Consider the following 11130-nt stretch of genomic DNA (forward strand, 5'->3'; position numbering starts at 1 on the left):
GTTTCAATTTTCAAATCAACATATTTCATCCCTGCTTCCCCTGTGAGCTACCATAAACGAAATTGTTTTAAGGCTCAAAGTTGGAAGTCTTTAAAAAAAATCCTAGTAATAATTAGCAAAAATAGTTGAGGGGTCTTGAACTATCAATTTCCAGTGTATGTAAAGGGGCAAGTAATAAAATAACCATTACAAAAACAGTCCACAACATGTGGCACATTTTGATTTATTCCTTTCTTATGTCACACATTTCACATTTCCAAATTGTTATATCCATAAATATAACCAATATACAATTGTTAAATTTTTAATATATCTAGAAAATGTATGTTTCACGGAAATGTAAATGAAATATTCTATTACTTAGTGACTAATTGTAATATTTATGGACATCGCAATTATCATGCACTACCATTTCAAAATGTTCAAATAGGAATAATAAATTTGAAAAATGTTATTTTAAAAAAGATAATTGTTATAATGTAAAAAATCTATTGAACATGAAAAAATGATAAGGTCATTCTAAATAATTGCACTGTCATGAAGTATATCAAGTTTTTGTGCACAATGTTTCGAAACAGTATTGGTCTAATCATGAATGATCTATAATATGTAACGACAACATGTTTCTAAGAAGATTCAAATATTGTTGTTATCCAAAATGTGGATTTTAAAAATATTTCAAGAAAACTGAACTATTGATGCAGAAACTACTGCTTACAAATGTCTGTAAATTGTATCATGTCTCTATATAAGAAAAGTACAAAGGAATCAGGTTGTACATAAACATTTAAAAATTAACAATAATTTTGCAGCCAATATGCTTATCTCATACAGATATACAGTCATTAGCTCAATGAACACTTGAGTATAATTCATTGAAAGCTATATAAAAAGATAAGCTTTATTATTGCTTATATTATCATTATATGTGGTAGTTAGTTCATGTTGTAAGCTTATAGTGTATAGATAATTCTATTTTAATTTCAGTTGAAATACAACTTTAAAATGTCATCAAAAATTTATAAATAATGATATTATTCACTTAAGTATTGAAATTTATTTATATACTTTAGAATTGCTGTTAGTCACAACAAGTTTACTCTATTTAATACAATAACAATGAGAACAATATTACACTTTATGTTTACAACATGAAAGGAAATAGAAAGCTGATTGAGTGCCCACAGATATTTTGTGAAATTTGTTTTTAGGCTGCCGTTTCAACTTCCATTGGTTCTTCAGCACCAGTTTTCTTTTTCTTCTTCTTATTTGACTTTGCAGATGAGTTCAGAAGGGCCTAAAAAACCAAATAGTTTGTTCTAATAGTAATAGCATTAAACAAATTGTTTTGCAAGTTTCACTAGAAAAAAAACATGTTGTAATGGTTCAAACCAAAGAGTAAATTGAAAACAAATTAGCTCAAAAACATTACTGATCATATACCCTGTGCTTGTTCAAAGCAGACTATTATTGAATATGCTTTGAAAGATAACAGGGTTTTATAAATATGTACACTCAACTGCAAAGAAAATATATGTTTAAATATATAAATCACAATGTACTTTATATTAAGCTAAGAATTTGTTTAATTAAATGCAATAATCACAGAAACTACTGATTAAATTGTACAGTCTATTAATTAATGGGGAAGGCTATAAGATATATGCTACTTTTAATTATTTCCATTAGGCCATGCAGGTGATGCAGTAGGTATGCTAGTAATATTACAAAGCTAAAGTTTCTTTAGTAAAAAATATTTGTGTTGTGTAAGGATATGTTATAATATGGGAGCATAGAAAAAAGGTAACTAGTGTACATATAAATAATAGCATTATTATTTATTAGCATTAAATTTGTTTTACTTACATTAAGTTCAGGATCTTTGATAATGCGTTCAGTTTTACACTGACTCTTATCAAATGGTAGTCCTGTGATACGATGAGTACCACTTGGTAACAACAGTACTGTAAATTTGAACTGTGCTACAATTTCACCTGGCCTTTCGTACAATACCTGTAAAGAAAACACCATTAGTTATTAAAAATATTGTTTATAAAATTGCAGATAACAAAATAGTTTATTATTCCAAAATTCAATATTTATCTCATAATGCTACTTAATATACATACATTACTATTTTTAGATTTGTTTAAAGTGGATCATCTTTAATAAAGGTCTAACTATAAATGCAAGTGGGATTACAATCCACAGTAAACACATTTACAGTCCAATGCTGTCCTGCTATGGCATTGGCATTGTATGTTTTCATTCAATATCTACTACTATATATTACCTGGAAAGGCTCAATGAGTTTGTGATTTACACATTCAACAACACCAAGTCTTGCACTAGTTTCTTTATCGAAACTACGCAGGTTGAAAGGCATAGATCCATGCTTGTTGCGGACCTAAAGAAAAAAAAATGGTTTTATTGAATTATCACTAATTTTAAAAACAAAGGTGGTCATTTTAAAGAATTGTTATTGACAACTATTTATATTTTGCTAGTAACAAAAATTATTTATATTTATTCCTTCCTATAAGAGAACTCTTGCCCAAAACTGAAATTATCCAAAACTTATATACCCAATTCCTATTTTAGATATCTGATGGTTTCAGTTATGGTCGTGGAGCTTTATAACATCCTTGAAGTCATACTCAGAAAATTACTTAAACAATAATTAATTATATGTGAAATAATAATCTAAGCCAAAGTGTGCAAGTAGCAATCATAAGCATAACACCAAACATCTTACATTGCCTTATCCCGAAAATATTTAATAATATTAGTTTTCATATTGAATTTAATATAATTTAAAGATTTATAAAAAGACAAATTGTAAAAATATTATGTCAGTATTTTGTAATTACCTCACTGTAGAACATTCTAGATGCTTTCAATTTAAGCTGATAAATTTCATCAGTTTTTTTGTATATTGTACACCTTGTATCCATTTCCCTTCCCTAAAATAAGATAATTTTATTAACAAATATATTAAAAATATATTTTTTAGGAATCACATACAAAAAATTATAATAGTTCTCCAATCTGATTGACACTGACACAATGACTAAGTTCAATTTCCTTGATCTAGTAACAAGACAAAGTGCATCATTGAGTTTCACCACTCAACATGCAAAGTCTCAAGAAAACAATGTGGAAAATGCATTAAAAAAATATACTTACAACACCCTCTCCAGTAGAAATAAGTACATCCATGGCATAGACTTCATAAGTCTCAAAGGAGGCCTTCTCATGCTCTTTCCTTTGGGCCTCCGATGGGTTTTGAATGATGCTTTTTTCACCATCAATACGGAACTGCTTCAGTTGATGGGAAAGCATGCCTTCTATGGGCTTACAGCCGTATTCAGCACTAATTTTTTGAACAACATCTGTTACTGCATAGTTCTATATAAAAGTAAAAGTTCTATACTAAGGATAGCAAAAATTTTAAGAAAATGTAGACAATATAAATGTTACTATCGACAATGACGCAAGAGAAAATGAAATTTTTACTACAAGTTTAAAGTAAGGTCATTATCTGATTGTATATGAGATAGTTAAAGCTTTGACCACACTCAGGGAATGAATTAGTTTCATTTTTCTGCTTTGGGAAGATAAAATGTAGAGGTAAATTCTAGAAGTTAAAGTCTAATTATTTTATTTAAAATAAGAAGTTACAAGCTACATTTTATAAACATTAAACAATTTACCACCAATTCACTAAAACTACTGCCTACACTGACCTGAGGACCAGTGCCATTATAAGTAATATATACATACAACATAAGATTTCAAATACAGCATTAGAAAAAAAAAGTAAAACTAACCTCATTGCCTGGTCTTAATAATCTCAAGGCGGCCTCGCTAGCATTATGTGCAGCAAGTAGGACATCTGCAGCCCTTCCGGATGCCTCCCCACCACCAACTACTACTGTGTGAGCTACAACTGCTATGAAACCATCAATATGGGCACCCAAGTCACTAAAAATATATCAAATAAAATATAAAATGTATATATAAGAAAAATGTAACCTAACTTTTTCTCTATGTAAGCTTTTTTTATTGTGTCATCATATTTTGCTTATAGAGTATGCAAAGGGAACTTAGTATTAAGACAAGTGCTTCCCCACACACTGCCCAATTTTAGAGAAATTGTGTATAGAATGGTAGCCTTGTGACACTTGGCCTTCTTTCCAGAGTTGGGAAGTGAAAAATCATTCTAAAGTTGAACTCACAACTGTTCCATTCAGTCAAATAATGCAGCACCATGACGGTTATAAATCTATCTAAAATATGTAAGTATGTATTAATAAATTGAATTGTGTTAAGGCACTTTTCAATTTAGAGTTCATACTAGTATATTTTTCCCTGATTACTGCCAGATTAATTACTAAACTAAACTGGAAAGAATTCAGGGTTCAAAATTATTTATAAAATTTCCTTTCTAATTCAAACAGAAGAAAGAAAATCGAAATGAATGATGAATAAAAAATTCTCAAAAAAATAGTAAAAAAAAAAATAGTAGTATTTTAACTATAGTGAGGCAAAAACTTCTTTTAAGGATTAGTTTACTGCTTACATTTTGGCAAGATCCCCTTGTTTCAATACATAGTCAGCCTCACTAGGTATTGGCGAAAAATGACATATACAATTATTTACGGAAACGCATGTCGAAAACGCGATTCCTTTCTTGGAATCCTTTTCTTTTTTAAATACTTTAGACGTTTCCTCTAATAGCAAATTATCACCGAATTCACATATTTCTCTTGCTGAAGCGTCTGGTACGCATTTAGCTATAACTTGCTCTAAAACACCTGAAAAAGAGCAGATGTATTTAATTATTAATATATAGTTTAATAATTAATAGTATAGGGTTGATGATTTCTAGATTTTGGAGAGCGGCACATCGCCCGCATGGCGATGACACGCGTCCAATCGACATAAGCGTGCATCTATTTAAACTTAATTCATTTGTACTAATAACATAACAAAATAAATCATGAATCACGTTATCGTGTGAACTTACGGTTAACAATTTGCCCTGCTAATTTGTACTTGGTAACAACCAAGTCTTCTGCAATCGTTTTTTCCACTTCTTTATCGTCAGCCATTTCTCAAAACTATAGTTTGGTTAGACAGGTACTGTCTGTTGGTTGGCCAGTTGATTGTCAATCACGTGACTATGACGTAAACTTAAAATGGCGGGGAAAATTTAGCGTCCTAAATAAAAATTCTATATCGTAAAGTAAACAATAGTAATAAAAAGTTACGAAGATTTTAAAATTATTATACATAATCATTTATCCATATTTAAAAAAGAAACATATTTAACTACACATATTTAGACAGAACTTAAATAACCTTTACATTTTAGTAAAACGAGGTGTACATAATTAGTACATACATAATTAGTGACCTTTAATAAAAGCCATTTATGATCTTTAGACAGAATTTATGATATAATCAATGGAGACGCAATATCTGATGAAAAAGAAAGCTGGGGATTGCCAAGCTTCAATTCTTCACAAACGTTTGACTTCCGTCTAGACGCTTGCTTAAGAGTGCGTTAGTTCGTAAATGTGAAGTTATTTTAATTTTGCGTTAGGCTGGAGCTGGGGAGATGTAGAGAAATCATACATCGAACAAATAAGACCACAAATCTAGTGAGAGATTGGCTGAGCTATAAAATCAGAGGACCCCATGGATAGATTAGCCACTATGAAGAACATTGAATGCCCTAAAAAATAATAAAACATACCATCTAGAGGCATGGTAATCGAATACCTTCTGAGAGATTATCATATTATAAACACCGATGTGGAAAAGTGCCCCACTAGCTAGACGAGATGAGAAAGACTAAAAAATGCTATTTATTAAATATTAACTTTTGAAATAGGTACCGTATCATAAACATTCTATTCGTTCAGCAACTGATTAGTTGTCATCACAGGTTGTCATTGTCAATTTAAATTTGAAATACCTTAAAAGAAAAACTAAAACCTCTTAATTCTTATGAAATTAGCCAATTATTACTTATTGTGAAAAGGTACAATAAAGTAATTTTAAATAAAATCGCGGGATTGGGTTAAATAATTCATTATATTATATATTATAAAGACTTAAGTTTCGTAATATAAGTGAATATAAAATATTTAATTTGATTGGTTTTTATTTTATTATTTAAATCAGAAGAATATGAGTCATAACATAGAGGAGCTACTTCTTATGTTGGATGAAAAGATTATATACGGGGAAGATCTAATTCAACAGCTACAATGTGCAGAGAACGTAGAAGGAGTGTTAAAACTACAAAGAAAAATTTATCAAGAGGTGGACTTCCTTAAACGAGTAGGCTGACGATTATTACTTACTTTTTTAGCTTATTTTCCTTTTTTTTATCTTCAAGCAGAGGAACCTAAATAAATAAATTAAAAAATAAAATACATTCCTACAAGTGAAAAATAAACCCACAGCTATCATCTTAGTTAGAGTTATTGTATCTGCATGAGTCTTCTTTTATAAAAATTCTACCTTCAGTTGCAGAAATCAAGGAAAGTGAAAAAAGAACAGTTATCCTGTTCCAATCTAAGGCATTTAGGAGCTATGGTAACCTGTGCAGTCAGACCTGGTGTGATTTCTGTGTGTAAAATATTCCATATCAATGATGAAAACAAACTACTGGTTGATATTATAAGTGAAGAAGGAAAAGTATGGACCAAAGGTTAGTGCAACTTTACTGTTTTTGTATTAGAATAAAAAAAAAATATAATAAAAATTATAATATTTATTTTAAACTAGAATAAGTTTATTTTTATTGTTAGGCTGATTTTTTTCATTGTGTTCTGTGGATTTTTTGTCAATAGTGTTATCCTATCCTATATCTTATAAAACAAAGTCGCTTTTCGTGTCTGTCTGAACTTTCTAACTCTTCTTCTTCTAAACCACCCAACGGATTTTTATGCGGTTTTCACCATGAGGTCGAGTATTTCTCAGGGAAGGTTTATATATAGTTTATTATTTGTACATTCTTATGTAAATTAACATAAATACGATAAATGTGTATAAAGTCCTACCCGTTGAGACACTTTCGCGCATGCGCTGCTCTAATGGTAAGTACTATATGAAAATAATGTACTGGAGTATTGTTCCTCTTAATAAGATCTACAAAAAAATCCGCGACAGCATATTTTTATCTTTTAAGAATAACGTGTAGTGATCATATTTCTGTCTAAAAATAGTAATTTCAATATATTTTTTATTGTGAGGGATATTTTTCCATAATGGTATTAATCCTTATCCTTTAAAATACTTTATTAATTTTCTACGTTAAACTAAGATAAAATTTGCTTTTTACAATATTTCGAAATTGCGAATAGTTTTACAGAAATCGCATTTAATTGTTGACACATCCCGCCGTTGACACATCAGCTGTATGTTACTCAAGTTTTACTTATGCCTTACTCTCAGCATATAAATAAGTACATTAGTTACGTTGGCCATTTAATGTAGACCAAAACTGTCTTTTACTGTTTTTCATTTTAATAAGTACTTTAGAAGTTGTTACAATATCAAAAAAATCCTTGCTGCGAGTGGTAGAATGCTCGCCTGCCACGTGGGCGGCCCGGGTTCGATTCCCGGCCCATGCATTCTATTTAATTTTCCTCCCAGGCAGCCACGTCGTGCTTGCTTTTCATCAGGGACAGAATACCCCCTTCAGCATTAACCACAAGCTTGAAAAAAAAAAAACCCGGCTGCCTCTATAGCAACGAAGATTTTGAGTTGAATGTATTATTTAAGCGCGATATATTTGGTTTCACATTTTTTGTAGTAGTTATTAGTAGGTAGGTTTTTGTTTATAATTTCTTCCGTTTAAAAATAGTCATTTAACTATCTAAAAATAGTCATTTAAATATATTTTAATAAGTACTTGAAAAGATTAGTAGCACAGATTTAAAATTACGGTACCTACTAAAAAATCCTTGCTGCGTAAAACAATTGGAAAATCCTTATTGAAACTACAAAAATGCGGGTTGCATTAGGGTTTTATTAATTTTCACATTATCTTAAGTGCTTTGCAAACATACATTACATGAATAATCCAGTAGTAAAAGCGGGCGAAGCCGCAAGAGGGTCGCTAGTTTTATATAATTCTAATTAAAGTATATATTTTTAACATAACTAATTCTCGGCTTTGCTTGTGTTTTGCAAATACTGTGCTTTGTGTAGCCAAGCCTGGGAAACATAAAGTATTCATTCTTCCAATGGGGTTGTAAAACCACAAGCTTAGTGATTACAATCAGACACATAGTATAGCTTAACACTATGTCCCTTGTTGTTGTATGTTATTTTTTGTAGTGTAGTTATTATTAAAGCATGCACATATATGATAGTAAACAAATAAAAAAATAGCAGAGTAGGTGCTATGTGTTCAGACATTTACTTTTTTTATAACAAGGTGAGCAAATGAAAATATTAAATATGTAAATTTTTCATTCCCCAAGAGGGAAATGAATCCACAACTCTATGAGTTACAGCCATACTCCATAATGGAATTCCCCTTATAAGCATTAATTAATAAAATGACTCTTGTTAAAACAGTAATTGCAAGGAATCCAAAGTCTCTGTCAGCATTAAGCTCGGGCAAAGCTTCCTACGGAGCAAGGTCTATCCTCGATCAAGCTGAGGACTATTTGAAGTGTGCAAAATTGTATCCATGTATGTATCAGTCACCAAAGGTAAGGATAGTCATCAAATGAGCTACTTTATTTTAAAAGCGTATAACAATAACTTGTTTATGTTGTTAACATAAGATAACAACTAACAAGCATATAAGAATAAAAAAAAATAGTCTTTAATCTTGTCAGATGAATTGTAATCAATTTAATTAAATAATTTTATTACAGGTTATCTTTGAATTTGCTAGTGGTATTGAGGAAACCCTTGCCAATAGACTCAAAGCATTGGGAATTACAATAATTGGAGACATTTTGCAAGACTCTAATTATGTTGAAGAATTTGATGACTCATATGAATCAAGTGATGAAGATTCATTAAGTGATAGGTATTTATTTCCACATACAATTAAAACAAATGTTTTTATTAAGTATACTTGATTTTTTTAATTAAGTACACTTAAACTCTTAATTTAAAAATATAATAGATATCTCATAACATTTTCAACAATTCATTAATTTTTTTTTTTTCAGCCAACAAGTAACTGCAGATAAGGTATCTCAATGTATAAAAGAAAATCACGATATAAACTTGTTAAATCTAGATGTTACAGCAATGATGGCATATGTAAGCAACATGACAAATGGACATTGTCATTTTGTGTTTAAACAAGATGTTCTTACCCAACAATCTGCTTGGGAGGCAGAAAGACCAGTCAAACCTATATTAGAGAAGTTATTCAAAGGTATAATAATACAATATTTTAAGCTTCAATCTGTATTCTGTACAGACGTGTACGTGTTTTAAATTGGTTTACACATACTTTTTTAGCCTTATCCACTGTCCGGGGGCCCTCATGCTTTTTATGTCACCTTCCCCCAGTATCTTTGCTACTGTGTTTTTGAAGGTCAACTGAGACCTCCCCGTACATCTTTTATGTCTATAAAGTATTATACATATAGTAGAAAAATAAAATTGTAATTGACAGATTCTGTAATACTAAAGTTAACAATAATTTTATTGTTGATGACCATTTAATAATTCCTCTTCATTTAAAAAATATTAGAATTCATATTTTAATGAATTTTGAGATAGATTATTTTTTTTTAATTGAGAGTATTTTTTTTTATTTAGATAAAACTTTAATATGCTGCAGAACTGCATGGGATAATTTTGAAAAAATTATTGACACCTTAGGAGGACCTATGGAAAAAACACGTGCAGGAGAATTAAAGGAACAACTTATTATTTATGAAGATGATTATGGAGGTATAAAAATGTATATGCATATTAGGAGAAAACAATTAAATTCGTTGTTATTATATAATTTATAGATTTTTCCATAAGTGGTGTTATTTTCTTGTTTAGGTGAAGATGACTATCCAAGGCATAATTTAAAAGTAAGAGGGCATGTACGATTAAGATCTAAAATAATTTTCAATTTCGGACATAGAATGAAATCTCTCACTATATCTGCTAATGAAGGATTTGTAAGAGCGGCAGCTCAACAGGTAAACCATTAATGAAAATTATATTTGCACTAGCTCTAGGTTTCCTCTGACCTTTTCAGTCAGAGGAAACAGTGCTAAGACACTTCACTCCAGATTTTTATTGTGGACCTCAAATGTGGTGCTTTGCCTTGCCAGGGCAGGGAGATGTAAGAATTTTCATTTTCTCAAGTGGGTATGTATTTTGAATACATAGCGGATGTATTTACAATCAAAACTGTCCCACTGTATTACTATAGCCTAATTAAAAATAATAAGATTGAAATTTTTCAATATTAAATGTTTTCAGGGAGTCACTTATGCTACCTTTATTCATGAATCTCGTGCCTTAACTGAAGGTAAAGAAGAATCTGCGACAAAGATATGTTTATGATGTCATACCAACTGTTTTAGATAGAAGAACATCACAAAAATATTGTGTTATTATAAAATAGTGACACCATATAGTACTTTTTTATACCAGTGTTAGTTAATTTAATGAATATTTGGTGTTAATGTCATTCAGATATTTATGTACAATGAGCAATTAATCAGTGCAAAATACTCCTGTGATACTGTTTATGATAAAGTATATACTATTCCCGTTGTGTAAATTTCGCAAAATTAAATGCTATAAAGTTTTTTTATTTGTTATTTTTTTTATTCAAATTCAAATACAAAATATTCGTTATTCAAATAGGCAATTATTACAAGCACTTTTGAATCGTCGAATGAACATATGAATAAAAAGCTACCACCGGTTCGGAAGGCAGTTCTGCTGAGAAGAGCCGGCAAGAAACTCAACAGTTGCTCTTTTCAAAATATTGTTTTATATATATACTAGTGGGCCCGGACGCGACTACGCCCGCGAAAAAATAAGCCTAAATAACTAAAATAAGTTAAAAAATAATAAAAAGTGGAGATTTATTATTAGAAAAAATATCTGAGTAACCGAAATGAACAAACA

At 30.2% G+C, this 11130-nt stretch overlaps 2 protein-coding genes across 3 annotated transcripts; one reads left to right on the forward strand and one right to left on the reverse strand.

Moving 5' to 3' along the window:
• Positions 1-186: 186 nt before the first annotated feature.
• LOC146538286 (proliferation-associated protein 2G4-like) lies at positions 187-5187 on the reverse strand. Its single transcript, XM_085186269.1, has 8 exons — positions 5030-5187; positions 4583-4817; positions 3831-3984; positions 3187-3408; positions 2871-2963; positions 2294-2407; positions 1867-2013; positions 187-1297 (listed from the first exon to the last, which is right to left on the reverse strand). The coding sequence occupies exons 1-8, from the start codon at positions 5112-5114 to the stop codon at positions 1208-1210; spliced, it is 1140 nt and encodes a 379-aa protein (XP_085042395.1). The 5' UTR covers positions 5115-5187; the 3' UTR covers positions 187-1207.
• Positions 5188-5942: 755 nt separating this feature from the next.
• On the forward strand, positions 5943-10810 carry LOC146538287 (UPF0415 protein C7orf25 homolog). 2 transcript variants are annotated; one of them, XM_085186268.1, is made up of 9 exons: positions 5943-6049; positions 6193-6351; positions 6541-6724; positions 8602-8738; positions 8907-9064; positions 9210-9421; positions 9811-9945; positions 10045-10187; positions 10474-10810. In XM_085186268.1, the coding sequence occupies exons 2-9, from the start codon at positions 6199-6201 to the stop codon at positions 10555-10557; spliced, it is 1206 nt and encodes a 401-aa protein (XP_085042394.1). In that variant the 5' UTR covers positions 5943-6049; positions 6193-6198; the 3' UTR covers positions 10558-10810. The 2 variants fall into 2 exon arrangements, with proteins under 2 accessions (XP_085042394.1, XP_085042393.1); XM_085186267.1 differs by lacking the exon at positions 5943-6049 and having other exon boundaries at positions 6080-6351.
• Positions 10811-11130: the final 320 nt, after the last annotated feature.

Source organism: Heliconius melpomene, chromosome 6, assembly GCF_056956725.1.
Source record: "Heliconius melpomene rosina isolate 202511_hmr_F chromosome 6, ASM5695672v1, whole genome shotgun sequence".
Classification (NCBI taxonomy): domain Eukaryota; kingdom Metazoa; phylum Arthropoda; class Insecta; order Lepidoptera; family Nymphalidae; genus Heliconius; species Heliconius melpomene.

What these genes read in the sequence shown, in the direction of transcription:
- LOC146538286 (XM_085186269.1), bottom strand. Translation starts at nt 5,114, where the DNA reads ATGGCTGACGATAAAGAAGTGGAAAAAACGATTGCAGAAGACTTGGTT. An exon ending in AGCAGGGCAAATTGTTAACC is followed by an intron (nt 4,818 to 5,029) that starts GTAAGTTCACAC and finishes GCTCTTTTTCAG; the next exon opens with GTGTTTTAGAGCAAGTTATA. An exon ending in TCAAAGATCCTGAACTTAAT is followed by an intron (nt 1,298 to 1,866) that starts GTAAGTAAAACA and finishes TTGGTTTTTTAG; the next exon opens with GCCCTTCTGAACTCATCTGC.
- LOC146538287 (XM_085186268.1), top strand. Translation starts at nt 6,199, where the DNA reads ATGAGTCATAACATAGAGGAGCTACTTCTTATGTTGGATGAAAAGATT. An exon ending in AGGAAAAGTATGGACCAAAG is followed by an intron (nt 6,725 to 8,601) that starts GTTAGTGCAACT and finishes TTGTTAAAACAG; the next exon opens with TAATTGCAAGGAATCCAAAG. An exon ending in ATTAGAGAAGTTATTCAAAG is followed by an intron (nt 9,422 to 9,810) that starts GTATAATAATAC and finishes TTTTTTATTTAG; the next exon opens with ATAAAACTTTAATATGCTGC.